This window comes from Colias croceus, chromosome Z, assembly GCF_905220415.1.
Source record: "Colias croceus chromosome Z, ilColCroc2.1".
NCBI lineage: Eukaryota > Metazoa > Arthropoda > Insecta > Lepidoptera > Pieridae > Colias > Colias croceus.
Window position 1 is genome coordinate 5,645,519 of NC_059568.1, and position 22,737 is coordinate 5,668,255.

Here is a 22,737-nt window from a genome sequence, read left to right on the forward strand (position 1 = left end):
ACAGAGATTTGTTTAAGTAAACCGTGTATTTGTTTATTCTATTTATTGGTTATATTCCTATTAATTTAGTTTTAAGACTATTTGTATAGACTAAAGAGTATCCTTTTTAGCATGCACCTACTTACGTAAAACTTAATTGCCTCTTTATTTCTTTTTATCTAATCTTCTCTATTTATATTTATTAAGAGAAAATAAATAATTATAATTTTTAAAACGTATCTAACATCGTTCTTAAAGTTCGACAAATTCTGTCTTCTATTTTTAAATAATTTTGATATTATTTTATTAGCAGCCAGTCTATTTATTAGTCCATAGAGCGAAATATCGCATAATAAAAGAAAAGGTTTTACGGCAACTTTAATTTTGTTCACTTTAATTACATTTCGTAACCAGATTGTAGAGAACAACTTCATTCTTACTTCCTTAAAGATTTCCAATGGGTTCATTAATTAAGCTCCTTTTAATTAATCCAAATTACTAAACTCTTAACTCAGTGGGGTCCGTATCTAATGCGGCTCTTAAAAGTTGAAAAAAGCGGTTCTTTTATTAGCCTTTAAGCATTGTTTAAGAGTTAAGAGGTAAAGGGAGGCACCCTCTTACAAGTGACGACTTTTACTGACTCGTTATCGACCCTTTCAACAATTTATACCCACATTTTCAACCTTTGTACATTAATTTCTTAATTTTATATACTTTTTGCGTCATTCTACGGTTTTCTTTATACTTCTGAATGCTAAAGAAGAGTAGGACTTTACATTGTGGAAACCAGTTATCAACGATTGCCTAACTCATCATAATATCTTGTTAGAACCAATGTTAGAACTCGATTATTTAAAGGATTTAAAGATAAAATAAAATAAACAAATTTCAAATAAAGATTTAATTACAATCGTTACATAATTTTAATCATAATAATTAATAGGTACATTATTTAGAAATATCTATATAGGACATTTAATATTAAGCAAATGTATTCGATTTGGTCACAATTATTTTACATACCGAGTCTTATAATTTTACAAGCCTCAAAATATTGCAATTAAAAACGTGTGACCTATACTTTACATAATATTATTATATATAATTACAAGTGGTGTGTTAAGACAGATATTAAATTATCTTAAAAATCTATCAATCAACCCTATTTGAACGCCCTCTAGGCAGTTGTGACGATAGCGAAATGTTGTGTCCAAGTAGTTTACACAGTGCAAGCAAACGTAACAATATGAGGCCCATTTCAAACAAACATCGGTTTAACCAACTCTTATACTCTTACTTATTTCAATTTGAAGAAGGAAAGGTAATCGATATAATATATTTTTCGATGTATTGTTATGTAATTGACACATTGCAATTTGGAAACTTTATAATTCATTTATTTACCCTAGGGCCATAATATACGCATATATTTAGACTCGTTGCATTCGCTACCGCCAAACATAATCGAACATAGTCTGGTACTGTGGTTTAAGTACATTTAAAATATAATATTAGTTATGTACAATTAACTGAACTTTCATATATTCTATATAATATGACAACTTTTGGTCATAAATAATTTAAAAGCGAAATTATATGTAGTTTACAATAAAATCAAAATGTAGTAAACGAAAATTGCACTAAGTAATTAACTAAGGAGATATTATGTGTGTACTTAACTAAATTTATAAATATTAAAATTTAGGCTGATTACGTTTAAATGCACATTTAACCTGAATTAAACTGACTCGATATAGTATGTAGTGGTGACAAATATAGATACTTATTTTACTATTGCATTTAACATGAAATAATCCATCGTGAATTCATCGATAATATACGAAATAAAATCGATTTTATATTTTATTTAATTATTTAACACTCGACGGAAAACAACACCGAAGGCATGCGCTATTCGTATCGGAACATATTATTAGGATTGCGATCGATTTTAATAAAATATTATTCAGTATATACATGTACTCTAATAATACTTTTAAAACAATATTTATAAAATTCGTTCAGATGCTTCAAAATTTGCATCAAAGTGGAAAAAGCACTAATTACTTTGTACATTTGATGTGAAACTAAAATAGAAAATCTACAAAACTTTACTTATATACAAAGACAACAACAATAAACGAATCGACGATTGCCAATCACTTATCTGCGAGACCTTTCAACAAAATAAACAATGCGCCTACTGCGGACCCCATCTCGTCGATGGGCCCATAAAATTATACACCTTAAAATATATTATGATCAAAATCAAATGGAAGAACTGATGAAATAATAGGAAAATAGTTTAGTTTAGTCACAAACGTTTCTTTGTTTTTCACTAATTAATAATTTACAACAATTCACTAATCCAATGGCTAGTTTACGTTTCACATGACCTTCCAATTTCGATTTCTATAAATAATTTGGATAACAATACATCCGCAATATTCTTAAATCTATAAAAAAATACTGAGCAATGTTGATTTTCGTACATTTTTACTAATAACAACCGTCGACACTCTAAGCCAAGTGAAAATTAAAGTTAACAATGTACTTTTTACATTATAATAAAACGTGCCATAATTTATTATTTCAAAAATTATTATACTACAAGATAAACAAAAGTATGAAATTAATTTAATACATATTAATTCGTGTTCGAGGCGCCCGCTTCACGTTCAGTTAACTTATGTATGTACGTAAAATAATATGAATTATTAGTGTAATAATCACACTGCGCTCTGTGTCAAAAGTATTTACTAAAACGGTGACAATTATCTATAGTAAACAAACTAATCTTAAGTAATTGCTTTATTATTTCAGTACTCCGTGAAGCAGGCGGTGTATTCTTTCGGCAAAGTGTCGCCTCTACGTTGTTTGCAGTTTGTATCAAATCATGTAAGCACTGTGCCACTGTAAGTTAAATTGTCCCCTAATGGTTGACGGGCGAAGCAGCGACCCAGCTTCCACATGCTTTATCTGTAACAACAACGATTCATTTATTACTAAACAGTTCATTAATGCACAATAGCTATCTTAACCCGCGGTCCCGAAGCGATTCCCCCAAATCCCATTCATCCATTTAAAAGAATAGCTCGAGTAAATTATCGAAAAATAAACAAAATTAGTTTCGATAGCCGCTTCGATTCTATCGTTGCCCTCCGCCGCGCTCACACATAACGGCCGAAAAAAAAAGATTAAACCAATCGAGACGAGGTGACGAAACGTTCAGTCTCATTATCTGAGAATTTATTAACGAATCGGCCCGACCGGAAAACCGAAATGTGAAAGAAATAAAAATTCGACCTCGCCCGCGGTCATCTAAACTTTGTACGGCGTCAATGAAAAAAAAAAAATATAATCGAACAGGTTAGCTGGACTCGCGACTGAATGAAACAGAGAAGGACCCGGGGATCGAAAGATAAGAGGAAAGATTAGAGACTCGAAAAAAAGCGGTTTTAATGCGGAGGTAGTGTTGTGAATGAAGTCCCATTGAGGTCGCGCCCACGCATGTTCAACTTATCTGACTAAGGGCTCAGGGCTCGGAGCGCAGGAGCGTCGCCGGCCGACTGCTGGCCACTCGGCGAACTACTACGAACAATGCTTCTTTTACATTCATAAACTTTTTGTCTTAAGAACAATTCCTTTTAGTAGGTATTATTCAAATGAGACGGTCTGAATGGAATTAGAGCTAGGTGTGCCCGGATTACAAAGCATTGATGATTTTTACTAGATTTTTATGAATCATGAATTATGCATCGGTGCGTAATGGTATTGTGTCGGGGACAGTTTTCGTGTTTGTTTTATTGAGTAATGTTTATCTTAGTTTGCTTTTGAATATAAAAATAATATATTGAAGCGCCACTGAAAGTTTATCCGTTGTAATATACTTAATTCTGATTAAATTTTGAAAATTTATGAGGGAGAATCGATTTGGTAGCGACATTATTTGGCTAAATAAAAACGACACAGGTATGTTATTTAAGCCGAAAACAAGAACTGTCGGATTCGAAGCATTCTTTTTGGGACTCCTTTAAAGGAATGCCGCGATAAGGAGTTATTTTCGCGTCAAGGAATTCACTGGGCAAAAAGGCGTGAAAACGAAAATAATACAAAAAGTTATAGATGTGAATTTGTGAGCGTTTGGTTAAAACAGAATTCTTCGCGAAGCCACCGTGTGGGGCGATGTCGACCTCGCAATTTATTGTAATGAGACCAAGATACCGCGGTTAGTTCTAAGAAATCCTTTGTCGACTCTTAGAAAAATGCGACTAGACGTATCATCGGAAATTTTTATAGAACCCGTCTTCGCATGGTGTATCCACTTCTCAATTAATAGTACATGTGAATGTGTGTAGGTATGTTCAAGTAGGTATTAGCTATGCGCTCTGATTGAAAACAGGATTCGTTTTATTTCAAATCAGTATGTAAGGTAAACTTAGCACAAGAAGAAGTCAATTAGTTATTCGTAATAATTAAGATATTTCTAGGGATTTTTAAACGGGTATTTATTTAAGAGTAGATACGTAAAATTATAATGATAAAACGAATATTATGTACCCACCTAATCACATTAATGTTATTTGAGAGTGATATTTCAACCATCAATACAGACAAATAATATCTTATTGGAATTATCCTCTATGAAATATTGTTATCGGAAATGAAATGTGTGAGTCTAAAATGGGGTTTAGGGGTTTAGGTATAAACGAGTGTACTTTTTCAAATCATGGAGACGTCTAATTTTGGCAGGTCAGCTCACGTAGCCAGGTTGGTAGCGCTGACACTGACAAATGACACAAGATTGCAATCTCCCGCCCTCTCCCCTCGACGCGCCTCCATTGTTTTCAATTACCAACATGACACATCGGTGCGAGCCTCCACTATGAAACCGCAACTCTGTTTATGGCCCTCTCGATATCTCTACTACAATCATCCATTTGTTAAATTTTATTTGCATGCGAAATCCTATCACGGCACTCCATTTGAGATGAGGCTTTCAACACTGTGCGGATGAGATTAATGAAAGTTAGACGTTGGATACTATAGGGGTGGGCACAGGTGACACATTGCAGATGTTTTGCTAACGTTTGTTGCTTTGTAAGGTAAACACTATAAATAATACAACAAAAAACAATTACCTTTTATAGAACGGTTTGAAGGCAGCTGATCCCTCGTTATGGTGTTGATTAGGTTGATGGTTGTTTCCGTGATGAGGGTTGTGGTACGGGTCTCGTTGCGGCGACTGTTGGTGTCTGGGAAAGCAGTAGCCGGACCCGCCGCTGCCGAGAGGGTTGGCAACACTGTGCACCTTCATGTTTGGAGGCGTTTGGGGCGGAGTATCGGTTTGGACGTCGGGGAAGGCGGCCGGGTGTATACAAGGATGCTGGCCGCTATACTGTCCTCCAGGGAAGCCACCGTAGCGCCCGTAAGACCCACTGGCGGGACTCGCTGCGGCGGTCGCTGGCAATACGAAGCCATTGGAACTCCCGTCAGCGGCAGAGGCTCTTTCGGGGCCGGCGCCGTAGCCGTGCTGCGGCCACGGTTGGGCGGCGGGTGGCGGTGTTTTGCAAGCGGCCGTGTCGGCTAATGACCATATCTTAGGCTTCGACGCTGGGATTGGCACGCCGCATTCCGACGTACCGCGCTTCGACTCCTCCTTTATTCCATAACCGAGCAGCTGATTGTGCATACCCTGTAGCAGATCGTCACCCTTCCGCTCTTCATCTGTAAAGATAATGAAATTCACGTTCATATTCCGCGTTCGAAGCGTGTGTGTGAAACATAACATACAGATTTATCGCAATAGCCAATACCGTTACTAACACTATGACTATAAAAAAGAGCTTAAAGTATTTATGTTCCCGAACCGATACGATTCACATTGTATCCGACGTGACCGTTACACCGGGGACGTAAGTTTCAGCTCGTAAGATGTAGTTGTATCTCGTGCTCCCTTCGGGAAAGTCGTGTGAAAATACGTTTGGCGTGCAGTGACCCATTCGTTAAGTGGTTATCCGATTAGCGAAGTGAAAATACCACTTTAGGGCGCGACTCCCCCGCCGCGGGCGCTGGCCGATCCCTTTCATATTGAGCTGAGCATTTATTTCGCATTTCCCGGCTCGCCCCGCGGCTCCGCACTCCTCCGCGGAATGTGCGCTCGACCCACACAATTAATGGTCAACCTCGCTCCTCGTCCTTTCTATTTCGCCCTTTGTGGGAAATTTTCTACATTTCTTTTTTACAAAGAACGGCCCGGAACGTAAATTTTTCCAGTGTAAATTTTGAAATTTATTACGGCGATATCGTTGAATCGAATCGAGTCTCATATTTGGCGGTGAATACATTAGTGTTTTACAATTAAGCCGAAATATTTATTCAGCGAAATTTTATAAAGCTCCAAGTATTATCATAATACCATTTGCCGTTGTAAAGTGGCTTTCGGGGGCGTGAAGGGCTCGGGGAGTCTAATGAAATTCAGGGACCGTGCGCGGGGCACGGGAGGGGGGGGGGGGACGACCGCTCGACTTCATTCGCTTTATTCCATTTAATGCTGACTGCTCCTAGCTTTTAAGAGGGGTTATCCGCATTGCCCTTCACTAGGGATAAATGGGGATGCCACTGATACTGCGCGCGAAGATATTTATCCGGCAAATTGTTTTAATTTTCATTGTATTAATCTAATATAGACCCACAATGCCGAGAGATAAGCGGGAATTTGATTATTTTGTAATGTTTGTGCCATCGCAATACGTTTAACGTGTTCATTATGGCAATTGCTTTACAAATTGTAATGGCTGTTTTATAAACACTATTTATTAGTTATGAATTGTTTGTTTTCATTTCATTTTTATTATTTTGAAATTGTTTCAGTTTAGAATATTTATATTTAGGCAAGAATAAAAACTGTTTAATACAGTATTTATGAATAACGTTAATGCTTGTTTTAGGTATATTTAAAATAAAATTTCAGTCGGGACTAGGTACCTACATAACATTAATATGAAGTCGTTTTAAAAAAGTACAAACACCTCAGTTGTATAAAACTTCGCATTATATAGGTATCCGTATTTTAATGATCAATACGACGTGTTTCAACAAATGAACGCTAACCAGACAAAAACGTTCCCCTCTATCGAATATGCAAACGATAGATTTATCCCGTGGAACGCCGCGGGCGAACGTGAAAATCGAAGTTCTGCTTGATACAGAGTGGTTTTCCCCTTTAGTCACCGAAGCCAGGGGCGAATGAGACATAATAAAAAGTCGTCTCGGCGTGGGGCGACCCCCTACCCCACGCTGCACTCTAACCGAGAACACTGCAATTTATTACATCTCGAGCGACGTCAGCGCAGACACTTGTGTGTATTCCTGTACTCATTTTCCATTAACGCGCTGGATTAATATTTTGTTTGCGATGCGTGTACTTACGACAAAAATTAACATTTATCGGTGGGGTCCGAACGCTTTTATTCATGAGTGGCTTAACCCGAGATAGTTCTGTTTGTTTACCGACGACGTACTGGGGATCGCGTGTGAAACCTTTTATATTGGCTTTGTTTGCTGCGACTTAAAATGATATATTACATGTCGCGAACATTGACATTTTTGTAGAATGTGCGTTATGCTCGTCGGTTATGCGTTACGGTTTGTTTGCTTAGGCCCTGGGAATCGCGTTGAGATGACGAGATTAGGATTATAGGATTAGAGTCAGCACGCTGTTTGGTCAACGTGCTTATTGAATTTTGCCATCGCCAATACTGCATTTATGAGCGCATTAGCGAGCGAGATTAAGCAATGCATGTTTGTGTCTCATAACGATGATTTATTGTTTCCGTTAATGGTTAAGGAGGTTTTGATACGCTGTGGGTATTTTATTTTTTGTTATTATCAAATTTAAATAGGAAATTTTAAATTGAAAGTAGAATTATTTATTCATGTACCTACCTGGGTATTGTGTTTTTATTTAAATGAAATGTTTTATCATCTTTTTATTTTTAGGCATTAAAATAGCTATATAATTAATTAATTAGCTTGTTTGTTAATAATCTTTAAAGCAAAAACTAGCGGACAAAATTTTACAAGTTATCAAAAAATAATTTCGTCAATTAAGGGCTGATTTTTAAATCCTTGGTTAAAACTTATTCATTGAATAACGTATTAAACTACCATTTCAAAAATGTATTCTAATTATCCGTATATGACAGTTTACAGGTGACATGTTAAAATGTTCGTGTAATACTTTATTGAACGGATAAATTTTAACCAAGAATTGAAAAATAAGCCCTTAATTCATATAAATCTGAGGGATAGTTAGCGCTTTAAGAAACTGTCACTTCAAATAAAAATCGAATTACCATATCCCCAATAATTAAAAGAAAATAGTTCCGTATACAAATAATATAGAATTATAATGCACTAAGTACGGAAGTCGCACTGTGAGCACGTGGCTATAATCCGCTACTATTGTGTCTTGCCACTTTGTGACGTTCCCCCAACGCTTGCCTTTTGGATATGACTTTATAATTAAACACCTCGTATTTCCTATATTTTTTAATTATTACAACTAATTGTTTACGAATGTTTATTACGTACGCATAATTGTTTTTTCTACAGAAAGTTCTTTCACTATAATATTGTACAATCTTGTTTACGATAATGCCCATTTTGGTTATGTTTATTACCTACGCATAATTGTTTTTTCCTACAGAAAATTACGGAAGCCCGAAAATTTATATTTAAGAAAATTTTATTATACATATATGTGAATCATCTACATATTTACGACATACATTAGATACTTTTTATAATTATATTTAATAAACTTATTTGTATCAGCCCTAGTTACTACAAAAACTACCCATTAAAGTTGGACAATTTGATTAAAATTATGGAAAAACTAGATAATTATCTTTTAAGTTTATTACACTAACTTGTACACTGTATATTTGCATGTAATTTTAAAAAAAAATAGCATATTTACATATCAAACTGGTAATTACTTGTGTTTAATTCAGAAAATTTAAATTTCTGCTAATTATGTTTCATAAATTTTATCTGATTACATTAAATGTAAGTTTGTAGGACAACTGGCTGGATATGCTCCATTAAAATGGCTCAGTTCCATATAAACAATGTTTGTGATCAAAACATTAGCGTCGTTCACATCGACACTGTTTATTATCGACATTTTATGACCCCCGGCGGTGTCGGCGAGGACAATGTGGTTCGCGGACTGAGTGCACTTCTTTCCCAACAATAGCCAGCTTCATTAGCCAGCGTATGCCACGCGTTACCCGTGACCCCCTCCATCCATTAAACGCGTGAAGTTTTCAATGAAAACACTCGTCTCACGAACCGTCTCTGTTGCAACAATACCTACTTATAATTTATGTTGTCGACAACCGAGACTAAAAGCGCTCGCACGCTGCGCCTGAATTTTATGTCCGACATTACCGACACGCACTCCGCGTTACTCCAAACGAAGACCGTCACGTTACATCAGCCGATATTCAATTGGCGCACATTATAAATCCTACAAAGCGTATTTACTTACGTTCGAAGCATCATAAAAGAAACGATCCACGGAGTCGACAAATCCTTCGGCGAGAACATCGAGTAGGGCAGATCGTCAGACAAGCTGAACGGGACCTCCGAATTTCAGCCTGTACCTACGTAACGGAAGAAACTTTATATGAAATTTGGGTGAGGGCGCCGCCCACTTTACTACAAATAGGAAATCCGGGAGCGAGCAGCGGTTACGCACAGTTACACGCCTGAGACCGTCCCCCCTGCGCCTCGCACGCCCCACCCCACCCCGAACTCCTCTGCGGAGCCCGTACACCCTCCAGCCCTCATCTGGGTTACGCTCAATTCACTTTACGATTTATACAACGACAAAATTACAACAATTTTAAACGATACACCGAGCACAGTTCGAACGCTGTACGACACGCAATCTGTAAAAGTACATTAGTAACAATAATTCGTTTAATTCGCATTCGCATTACAGAGCACAGGTTAAATAGTTGTGTTGCAATTCGCGAGGCAATCATCATCAATACATTGGGGACATAACGTAAGCACGAAATATGATTCAACATCCGACAGTCAACGGTCCGATGCATTATCCAATTTGTATCGCTATCGACTCGATATTGACTGTTGGATGTTGAATATATGACAGAACTTAACGCACCTTTACTATTCTTTATTTTTTCGTCTTGTTCCTTTTCTTCGTCGGAGAGCATCGCGTCGTCGTCGTCGTCGGTTTTGTTCTTGGGCTCCCACGTCATCTTGTTTTCTTTCTTGAGGCGTCTGCGGGCGTTCGCAAACCACGTGGACACTTGTGTTAAAGTCATCTTTGTAATGATTGCGAGCATTATTTTCTCGCCCTTCGTTGGATATGGATTTTTCTTATGTTCGTTCAGCCACGCTTTGAGTGTCGCTGTGGATTCCCGCGTAGCATTTTTCCTCCTGGCGGCTAAATCGTACCCAGCACCATATCTGTTAACAAACATAAATTTATCCATACACCTAAAATGTGAAAACGCTTCTCGCCCTTATTCTACAAATTCGCAAACGGTGTGCACATGTTATTTGGATATGAGTCACATTTTTAAGATGATACAATTAATGTGGTCTTATGAAATGATCTATGGAAAAGCGAAAAGAATGTAGGTACTTTAAAAAAATGTGTTAATATAATTGATATAAATATTAAAATATATTTGTATAATACAATGTAAAGAGAAAACATTAGAACATTCTAAGAACATTCTAAGTTTGTACATACAAACTACATCTACTCAGCGCATACAAATATGTACGAAGTATAAACCAACTGAAAATAAGAGAAATCTCATGAGAAAATCAATGTATGCCACTTATTAGGTACAAAGCTTTACATAAACATCGATTATGCATTCAGTTCCTTTCCCGAAGCGTTTATTTCCAACGATCAATATTTAAATTCGAAGCAGATAGACATTTTATTGGGAGTAATAGATATCGCGGTAAAAATAAAACAGCTGCGGCATTGAAAGCAGCTTTAAGGCCCTCGGTTCCATTTGCATCCGAATTTCAGGAGTAATTTTGGGGAGAGGTGAATTTTGATCCCTCAGCGCCGAATAAGATCGTACCTGACTTCGATTTCTTTGCCGACATGACAAAGGCGCAATAAATAGGTACCGCGGGTGAAAATAGTTAAAAAATAGTCCCGTGAGCTCATACGTTCACACAAATTGATACCTTGTGCGCCGTTTGCACGGTCGTATGTCGAAAAATATTGCACGCGATCTTCCTACGTGACACGAATGCGAGTTCGCTTGTTGTGACGATTTGATTTAGGTAACATTGAAAGAAACACACCTTTAATGTCCGCACGGAGACACGAACTTTTTATTTGGCGCTATAAAATTTAAATGTCCGAAGTTTGTGTTCCCCTCGTTTCAAAATGGCGGGATGAAATTCGTGTCGAGTTTTCATTGAGGTACAAAGGTGACACTTGTTAAAGGTAATGGTGAGAGGGCGGTTACTTAATGTTGCACTTCAGTGCAATAGGGCGGCGCAGCGCACGCGTGGGTCGTGGTAGTGTAGGCGTTAGAGCTCACTTGCCATCGATCGCGACGCCATCTTGCGAACTGGACACAGGTTACGTCAAGTCATCGGCTAAGTTTAAAGGTGGACGCGCGAAAACCCGTTCCAATTTTTGGAGTCACTTTTCTTTAACGCTTCTCGTATTCGACTTATTCCGCCGTGTTCATATCGAACATTTACGTATCTTTTAGAATTTATTTATTTATAAACGTTTAAATGGGCACGTACCTGTCAATTGTCGTTCATGTCATTCGTAATTACAGCCTAAAATGGAGCTATTTTAAAACCGACATTACACCGATTGCGAGAGTGAAACGATTTATTTTTATTAACAAGCGCATTCAATAAAACAGTGTTGAAACATATAAATGCTTCTGTCAAAGCAAAATCCACACAAAGCCTTTGAAACTAAACCACATTAGTTTTACACGAATAAGCTCTTCAGAATTCTGCGCGGTTAGCGAAGACAGCGATATAAAAGAAAATCACAGCGCTTCAGTCGACGGCTCTATATTCCGACGAATATCAGTACAGCGGCTAAAAGCGCTGTTTTTGTTAGGCTCTGTAATTAATTTAGACAGTCCACTTACTCGACGCGCCCGCCCCGGTACGTTTATTTACGAAAGAGCTTAAACATACTGAAAATTTATTCGATCATATACCATTGAAATAAAAGAATTTGAATTTATATCGGTTTAACATGTAAAAACACGTTTCATGCATTTTTGTTAACGTGAAATAGATGTAAATGAATATGAATTTGAAAGTATTCAGTATGGTTTTAAATTAGTTTGGGTGCCACATAAATTGGATTTTCTTTAGTGAGTAATGTTGGCGCGGTCGGGGAATTTATTTTATGTATCAAGAATATTTTCCTAATATTAATGAATAATGCAATTGAACAAAATAAACCTACACATGCATTGAGTTAATATGTTACTATACACATGACAAAGATTTGACGTATTAATTTTTCTCGATATAAATGTATATGTACGTCATGCGATATCTCATATCTCTGAAACCAGTTATTGATTTCATACTCGAGCGTTGTTTTATTCAGGTCTATATATAAAATATTAAGTTTTATCTATATTCAGTATTTATTTATAACATTCACAACCACCAAACGACATTGTAGACGTATGTCAATACAAATGCTCGTTTCGCTATTATTTAGAGTTGATTTAGAGTAAACATGACATTTTGCACGTTATGGAAATAGCGGTTTAAACATTTAAACGCTACATTCAAACATTGTTTTAGAATTAGACGAACGTTTATTAAATTTAGCATAATTTGTTACTTCTCAATATCCTACCTACCTAACTAACGAATAGCAATAACATTTTACTAACAGTGTATCATCACTAGATATAAAATATAGTGGGTTTAATCATCTATCACAAGAAAGTTAATGTTTATTAAATTGTAGTGTTCAGTACAGTATGTAGGTAACATAACAAATCCAATTTGAAAATAGCCGAATGATAAAAACAATCTAAACTTCGCATCCGGAACATAACATACGAGTTCGATCGACTTAAAAAGCTTTTACAAGTAAAATATAGCGTTATAATAATGTTCAGCCATGTTTCAGGGTGATGTATTGGAAGCGTTTGCGGACGGGCGGTTAGCAGCCTCCGTTGTACGGCGAGTACGCATTGAATCCCGGCTCTATCGCGTGTACGATCTGCCGCCGGGGGAATTGCGGCCTACGTACCCTCCCCGACCCGCACTCCGCTCTATGTACGAGTACGTACATAAGTAATTCACCCCCTCTCGGGGAGAAACCCTATTAGGATTCCTTACGCAAACGTCCCACCGCACCTTCCCGATACTTTTTGTCTGCGCGCTCCAACGGTAATTATGAACGATCGCATCGCTCACGACTATTTAGGAACGGTCAAACGAACCGAGCTCGCGACGCAAACCTTCCACGATTAATTGCACGTGTATCGGATTTATTACGTTACTCCGATGGAACTCAATTAAGATTCATTAATTACGCGACACACGTCTCGTAAATACGCGGCGTTATCTCTATGCCTATTGGTACGCACAGAACGAGTCGCTCGAGATCCGCGTCTCGCTAACGAGCGCTCCTTATTCGGTTTATTTAAAATGTAACAGCCCAAATCGTTGGCACACAAATAATTCCCTTAGAACGTCGCGAGCCCCGAGCGATGTAATTTCCTACGTATTTTGATCTCAATGGTGCGATACAAGTGCTCCCTCGGCTCTTTTCTCTAATTTTTGTACGTTTTCTGTGCTCGAGACTTGTGTTAAAAATAGCCGAGTAATTTTTCATTTCGACGCTCGGCGGGCGTGGCATATTACAGGCTCTTCCAAATAATACGCTAACGGTACTTAACTGAAGCGCCCACCGACCGACTTTTGTTATTCTTGCGACGGCTCGTGCACTTTTATTTGTGCCATTCATAATTCCACCGGGTAACTTATTGCCGCTCTCGAAACGGTTTATACCCTTATAATTATTCAGCGGATAAATAAAATTTTCCCATGAAAAACCCCATGAAACTAAATGTTTACTGATGCAATTTGTCGTCCGTAGCTGGTGCGCAATTACGCTTGTTTTTGTTGGCGCTGTTCCGCGTGTTGTAGCGAAACCGCTGTTTGCGATTTAATAACGCTCGTATGAAGATCATCCTGTATACGGTGTCAGCGTGGCTCATCTAGCGAACTATTGTGTGTGAGCGGGGAACGCGATATATCACGATGTATTTCCGTGCTCGTCCCATTCCGACGCAATCATTTCGTCTTTTTTACGCATAAAAACTAATGTCGCTCCTAATTATTTTTAGATTATAACGCACCGCCTGCTATATATTAAGTCGAACGCAGCCGAATTGTCAGCATAACTTCGCTTTGATGTACCAATGATTTGTTTTTATTTTCAGACGGTCGCTGTGTGATTCATGGCTGGATAAATTTTCAAGTGCGCGTGAAGCTCACTTAAAATCGATGCGTCTACAATTCGTTGATATGACACTGACGATTTCAGAGATGTGTTCATTTGCTACGGTCGGTTTCGAGTCGAGATCGTGTGTTGCGGATGGGCGCGTTTGGCGCTATCGAATGAAAAATGTCAACGCAACGCGTCGTGTTCGCATTTCGAATTTTCGAAGAAAAACTGTGAATTAATCAAACCCCAGCGCGAATGGATGTGGCGTCATTCGTCTCTGTCACACTTGAGGGTGGCCATGTATCAAAATGAGACGACGAAAAACCCGGCGGTGGTTACCCAGTCATTTGTCCCTTGTGGCGGACACCAGCGCTGTTCGAAAACTGCAACGATGTTCGCGAATCGATATCGGCATCCATCATGCTAAATTATTTATCGCTAAAAACTGTTTACGTCGCGTATTATCACAAGAACTGCTAATTGATTGTGTGGAAACAAAATAATCTCTTTATAAACACGCATTATGTGGCACTTATCTAGGATTATTTACTTCTTACGGTTGTATGTGAGCGTTAATAAATTAAGCTGTAGTAAAAAGCAAAAATGTCTTCCGTAATGAACTGCATATGGACAGCGACCACACAGCTCGGTACCACAAAGCTTACAAGATCTGTTACAATGCCATTCAGGTTTTTAATTACCCACTGCTAGAAAAACGCACCAATGATGGCGCGACTTTACGATTTATGATATCCTGGATTGAAAAACTGCGCAGTAAGTAATACAGGTACATTAACTCGATGTGGGATGGCGTAGGCTCTTTATGGTAAGGACTTTTAATTTATTATTGTGCACCAGGTTTTTAGAATCGTGTTCAAACGATGTTATTTGTTCCGATTTTAATTGCATATCTGTGCTCGCTATTTCGTATAAAATAATTCAAACATTCATCTCAACAATTTAACTTTTATGCAATTTAAATATTTAAGCCAAGGTTTCGCGTTTCTTCATCATAAATTGAACGTGTATTATTTTAATTGCACGTTCCCCAAATGCCTTTGTTCGATCATTGCTTATTTAATTGATCACATTAAATAAAAAAGTATAGACTACCTATATTTCGATATTAAGTAAGCTTGTGTAATCCACTTAACTGTTTTAAGAGCAATTACAATTAAAAATTTATTTTCGTATAATTTAGTCACATGCCATTAATTATTGCGTATTTCGTATTACATGTGGAATTATATAATTGTTGCAGTTCCAAATTGAACTATTTGAAACATTGAATAAGATGCATAATAAACAGATTTGTATCGGTCAAAAAAACGTGACTCAATCCCGAACACAAAGGGGGGTACATGTGCACAAACGATACAATTCGTTAAAGTGAATATGGATGTTAAAAACAAACATGAGCCTTTCGCAATGCGACTATTAGAGATATATGTTTGTCGAGGGCGGTGTTATGTTAATCTGCGCTGCGCTGGCTTTATCTAAAGCGGTAGGGCCGTTGGACCTCGGCCTGATAGGCCCCTGGGACTTACCCGTAAGCAGCTAATGTAGGATCGTACGGGTAGTAGCCCCCGGAGGGTTGCAGGCCCGCGGAGGTCCAGGCTGACATCTCGCCGCCACCTTCCTTGAGTGCGTAAGGGTTACTCTGGAAAAATTGGTGCATATAATGAGTGTTATGATTCGTGTGTACAGCTTTCAAAGGCGATACAGTTTGGTTGGTGTCAAATATTTGTGCTTATGTTTGTAAAAATAAGAGCAGACGACGTTAACTTATTTTAAACCCTATTATTGATATCTAGTGCTACATAATAGAACCTGAAAAAGAAATGAGTACTAAACAACATGTTGTTTTCATAAATCTAATGAACATATTGTTTAGTTAAAAAACTGTACTACGTCATTAAACACGAACAGATTACAAATATGAAATATTACTTGTCATATTACTAATTATCACATCATCCATCTACTCAAATCCATATCTTACATTGAAAATTCAAATGCGACTACAAATCCGCGATATCCATTTTGATATCAATACAAATCCATTTAAGAACACCACTCAACATATTAATAAGTCCACAGAACCGACAACGCGTGTAAAGCGAGATAAATCACAACACATAATTCCTTTCAGTCAATCGGCCCAACAAATACCCCTTGAATTTAATTAAAGTTAACTTAATAAAAGGGAATAAACTCATGAACAATAAAAGTCCCAAGTGTACGGGCTGACATATCACTAACGTATTTGCATAATGTATGGATGTAGGAGGGAAAACTATTAAGCCTTACGCACCCTCGCCCGATAGTTGTTTAGCTGCGAGGGAATCGTACCCTCTTTACTGAGTTATTCGCATACATTAGGAGCAACTAAATTAAAAGTGTGAATGATTCGCCCCGGGACCTTATCCCTTGTCTCGGGCCCTCAGGTCTGATAATAAAATGAGAAGTATTACGATACATATGGAGTGGTGTTTGCGTCGTGATAACTGAATGAAGGGAAGACTGTTTACCCTCCGTTTTTGGCGAAAGTGACGAGATTGTCTTCGAGCTTTTTTTCACTTCCGTGCGTTGCTCTTTTACAGTGGTGTGAGGGAAAATTTGTGCATTACTTTGTAATTTATTCGGTTTGAATTTTATTATTGTTTGTGTTAATGTTTATTATGCTTCATTAATTGTGTTGTCACACTCAGCCGGGCTTGTCCAGTCAGGTGTGTAACTATTTACTATAAATTAATAACTTTAAAATTTATTGATTTGTAAATAAAATTTATTTATTTTTTGTGTTTTTTTTTAATTTAATCTCGTCGACGTTTTTGTCTGATTCATCCAAAGAATTATTTATTTATTTATTTTACCAAAACATCAATGACACAATCAAAATATCTTTAAAAACTTTCTATATTGCGTTGAATGGAGTAAACACACGCAATGATAATGTAACAGCTGAAGCTCACAATAACCCGTTTATATAATTAGTAATGCATATAAAAACGCATTGGTTCATTAATCGTTCTTAATTACTGGAAATCAATATGCACGGCACAGTTAAAGGTTAGCTATAACTGTAATTAGCATTCAAATCATCGTAGTAGGTACTCGGAGATAATTGTCAGATTATTCAGAACTAGCTTGTGATAATAGTCGAAGCAAATTATTTGTTATTTCATTAAGATGATCATCTGGTACCCCCATTTTTGAATTATGTGCCCATTGTCTATGGTAATAAACATTTGGTTTCTAATTTTCGGTGTAACTGACATCTGCTAAAAACCCGATCAAATATCATAAAGACAATTTCCATAAAATGTTACCTTTGCTTCACAACAACACAAGTAAAATAATATAAACGGCTTTATAAATACACATGTTCAAATAAATTAAGGTTCCCATTAACAAAACCAAAGTTGCTGATTGTGAAAAATGAGAACACTCGGATTTCGGGCCGAATCATTAATATCTATCATTGCATGGCTAAACATAGCGCTTTTTTCCCCAAATAAGCCAGTGACAAATTCGTGAAGGCAACTCTTTTGTGGGGGCGAGATAAAAATTGTGTCTTTCCGTGGTCATGACAGCCAGAAGACTAACTATAAGCGATGAGAGCCCCAGCATTAGAGGTCACGTGTTCCGCCTAACGACCTCCATGATTGCAATACGGATGTTTCTTATGAATTTCCCTTGCATCATTATTTATTGTCACTATGGGGGTGGCTTTGCGGTCAATATTTTTTACGATATGATTTCATTTTTATTAAAAGTAGTTCTTTGCTGTTGTAGTATTCAATGATCATATTGAATTTAATTAGCTTTATTATATGTATTAGCAAAACTTTGCGCCGCATTCATAAACATTCTTATTAATATATAATGTAACTTTGTAGGTTACTGTTCGCTGCTCGTTGGTAATTTAGCTATTTCACCCACTAATTAAATCTATGTTCACAATATTGTACTAACTCTTTTTAGACATTGTCGACATTTTCATTTTACTAGCATGAACTACCATTAATTAATGAACAAAACGAGCACGCATTCGACATAAGAAACACGCTCAAACCGCTTGTTTATGCGTATTTTAGGAGCTATTAACGGCCTTAATACCTCCTCCGAGTTATATAAACCGTTATTTTGAGTTAACTGTGCGATAAAACTCATTTATTAACTCTTAAAAATCTTATCCGAGCCAATTCACCCCACTCTTCCGTAAGACTGAACGTAACAACGTTTTAATCAATTCTCCACAGAGTTCGCGAGTCAGCGCGTTAGACAGACTCATTACGACGACCCCAAATAAATATAAACAGTAGTGGAGACTGGAGGGGCCTGCCCCACTATTAACGTTATTCACACGCGCCACTCCGTTCCCGAATGCGCGTGCAAAAAACAAAGTTAGAATCAGTGCGGTTCATAAATTAGCTTCATTTCTGTGTATTTAAGTGTTAAGTTATTTGCCGGTTCATAAAGCGGTACCCTCTCGCGTCGAGCGGCAGGCGTCGGGCGCCCCGGCCGAAGCGCCCGAGGCGCCGCCGCGACCCGCGTCTCTGCCAAATTGTCGCCTCTCCATCATTCGCAAACTTGGCTTTCTGGCTACTGAACGCAGTTAAGGCCCTGATTTTACTTGGGGCCGTGTTGTGTGATACCATTTTCTGGTTCATAAACTGCGTATACAACGACGGCTCTCGGCGCGAACGCCAAATATCGCTTGAAATTGGCCAATAGATAAATTTTACTGTGCACTAACTTTAAATAGCGGACCAATGGCTGCAGCTTAGGTATAGTGTCTTTGTAGAGGCACATTATCTGTCGGTAAATTAGCTTCAACAACACTGTCTAGGTATTTAGATTTTATCATCGAACATGCGCATTTTAGAGCACACAATTCAAATTTTATTTGTCATTTGTTTTTGCATTAAACATTATTTTCACAATATTAATAAGAAGGGAGCCGGAGGATCGTTGTAAAAAATTATTTGTTTACGGTTAACCCTCATAGTCGGTTGTTCACTCATTAGTTTCGAGCGAAACAAATTGATAAGAAAGACTAGCCTTATGTAGATTGCAATTTATTGCGTAGAATTTTAAACGAACGCAAAGGTGTTTTATAGGGCGATAATAAATTTAATAACCATGCGAACATATGTGTCTCGGCGGGGGTCCCTTGACCTTGTGAATACGAAATTAATCGTTGGCGATATTACTATTTATTCAAATAAATATTTAGCGATATTTTAACATACGAAATGTGGATTGTAAAGGGTTCAGAAGCCCGTAGATTGCGCGGCGAGATACGGGCGCGTGTAGTCGAAAGGGCAATGCATATTTTGGTTATCGCATTAGCATCAGTGCTAGATTACTGATAAACGAGCTGAAGACAGACGAACATGCTTAGGCTCGTGTAAATATATTGAGTAAGTCACATCCCGAGAGTGAACAAACACTGGGCTTTGAATTAGATAACTATTTGATGGCGCAAGGGAATTAGTCAATCAATTTATACGATTAAGATACTTTGGTTATTATAGATTTTAAAGTAAGGGATATTTGAGTAGTTTAGCAGTGGAATAGTAAGGAGAGTATTTTAGACTTTTTACTTATCTTATCTTTGAAGAAACTAGGGATTTAAATTCGCCATGTTTTTTATATAGAAGAAAACATTTGTTGTTGCATGTGCACTGTACAACTTTAATTTAATCATTAGTTAGAGTCTATTGAAATATGCTCTACCTAATGGGAAATTGTCAAAAATAATGTATGTAACGCTACATTTTTTGCTCTATGATTCACAACTATTATAAAATAAAGAGTATCTACTTATAATCCATTTGTTCTTCAATCCGATAATTGGACTTTACCTAATTGAGGAAACATTTCACGTATCTACCTACTTTCTAAGTATATTTAAATTATAAATATAAAATAATATATTCAAAATAATTATTCGAGTCGAAAACATGATGGGTTTTCTGTCCCTTCTGGAATAAACAATGTCTTTTTATTTTGTATAGATTAATACGGTAAACATAAAGATATATCTAATACATCTTTTGAAACTAGACAATTAAACCACGTAGGTAGAGATAAGTGGTAGAGCTTTTTAAAAATAGAAGTCAAAAATTATTAATTGTTACAATTTATTTTTCTGTGGTTTGGTTACTAGTGATTTCATCAATTGTGCATTTACCATGTTGTATTTTTTACGTATTATAATTCGTATCATTGGATAGCATAAAATAAATCAGTAGATAATCCGCCAATCAGATTTGAGCGCCCCCAAAACTACCAAAAAGGCAATATTATTCATGCCATAAAATAATAACGATACACAGCACGACTAGCGAAATCTGAAAGTGAATTGTAGCGAGTGGAAAAAAGAATGACTATAAGTGGATAAAGAGCGAATACAAACGAAACAGTCATTTCATGCCGCACGGTGACGCAAATGGTTCACTATACACAACTTTGTGTCCTATCCGAGCCAAGTTTAAGGTCTACATTTGTCGAACAAGCAGACAACGTGGCTAAGTTCAATAAAGCTTCCCCCAAATAAGCTATAAAACGAACGGCATCGGGCCGCGGCCTTTCGGGTAGGTACGTTCCCAGTACCAATTATTTGTTTGTGGAGATGGAGGCACAATAATTTTATTTTACGTTTTATTTAACATTTATTTCGTTACGGCAATTTCACGGGTATCAAAGTATTGCTAGATTGTGATTTAAGCGAAATTGCTCATTTTCCACTTCGGTCGCATTATAACGATGCGATTTGGCATCGAGTTAATATTATTTTATTACGCGTGATATTGTATTTTTATTCATGGCCGAAAACGTTTTTTTACGTCTCGTTTGAAACGCAAATTGAGTTTTCTATCGTTAAATTATGTCGTAGCTTATAATTCGACGATATCGGTCGGAACGGCGTCAAATCGAGCGCCTAGCTAATGAATTAGATAAAAATAATTTATAGGAGCGGAATATAAATATAGATAATTAATCGACGGCAACGTCTGTCGTTACCTGAAGAGGCGTCGCGACAGGCAGACGGCCGCTCGTAAATAAATAAACAATAAACTGGGATTACACAGTTCAATTGGAGATCACAGACGATGTGCGGTTTCGGTTAACAACCGAACCCGACGGCAACCTATAGCCGTAATTCAATGATCGTAAACGCTCGCAATGATGTCAATTAGACGGGGCTCGGGACCGATAAAGTTCTGCTTTAATTAGGAGAACAAACAACAGACGGTATTTAATGAGGCGTACGCGTGCGGGAGTGAGGTAATTAGGTCGAGGGAGCACCGAGAGCAATCAATTATAGAGCTGCGCTGATTGATTCTCTCGTCGCCGCGCGGCCTCCGACCGCCGCGCGACCTCCGCTAATCCGCCGCCTCCCGACATACCTGCTCAAGACTTTTCGCTCCGTTTCACTCCCAAATTATACGGCGCGTAATCTCACCACGCGCCGCGGCCGTAGTTCGTAATCAATCGAAAGCTCACCCATCTGAATTAATAACTGAACAATCGACTCGAGTTTCCGGATTGATATCTGATGTCTCGCTAATAGCCGTCAGAAGGGTGAGCGCCGAGCAGCTGTAAACGACGTAGGTATAAATTATCTATAAAATAAGGACATTAAAAACCATTTAGAGCAATAACTATTCCAGTTAATGGCTATAAATAAATTGAATAAATAATTTGGATAGTGGAGTGGTGTTAGAGGTGTAACGGTGGACGCGGGGAGGTCGGGCGGGGACAAAGCGCCCCCGGGGCGCTTTTGTTGCCGCGGATTCCCTGTTCGTGACATCTGTCCGAATCGCTACAATAACTCGCAAAAAACTCACTCCGAATTTACCAAATGTAAAGCTACTCCGCTTATTTTCCACTGAGCGTAAAATATTACGCGGCAGCATTCGCAGGCGTCTTCATTGACGGCATTGTTGTCGGTGACATATTATCATTTATTCTATTCCGAATTAGGGTCGTCGGTACCCCGGTGGTCCGCAGAACTAAATTGCGAAGGCTCCGGAGTCACCGTGTCACAATATTGTATGAGGTGATAAATTTTGCAATTTCAAGGTAGATGATTGTGATTATACGAATGACATGACGGCATTTGGACGACTTTATCCTATTATTATATTAAAAATGAGTTGTGAAGTTGTACCTTTTTATGTCAAAGTACAGGCTAGACATTAAAAAAAAATATTGTCCGA

General features: G+C 37.7%; 1 protein-coding gene across 4 annotated transcripts in view; it reads right to left on the reverse strand.

Annotated features, from left to right (window-relative positions):
- Nucleotides 1-1,116: 1,116 nt before the first annotated feature.
- Nucleotides 1,117-22,737, reverse strand: part of LOC123704947 (homeobox protein araucan-like) — a 94,676-nt gene continuing 73,055 nt past the window's right edge. For 3 of the 4 annotated variants that reach the window (XM_045653452.1, XM_045653453.1, XM_045653455.1), the window contains exons 3-6: nucleotides 16,051-16,163; nucleotides 10,178-10,485; nucleotides 5,121-5,706; nucleotides 1,117-2,958 (exon numbers count right to left, since the gene is read on the reverse strand). In XM_045653452.1, the coding sequence (XP_045509408.1) occupies nucleotides 2,955-2,958; nucleotides 5,121-5,706; nucleotides 10,178-10,485; nucleotides 16,051-16,163 (1,011 nt within the window). In that variant the 3' untranslated portion in view covers nucleotides 1,117-2,954. Of the gene's footprint in view, nucleotides 2,959-5,116; nucleotides 5,707-10,177; nucleotides 10,486-16,050; nucleotides 16,164-22,737 lie in introns of those variants that run through there. The other variant, XM_045653454.1, reaches the window with a different exon arrangement.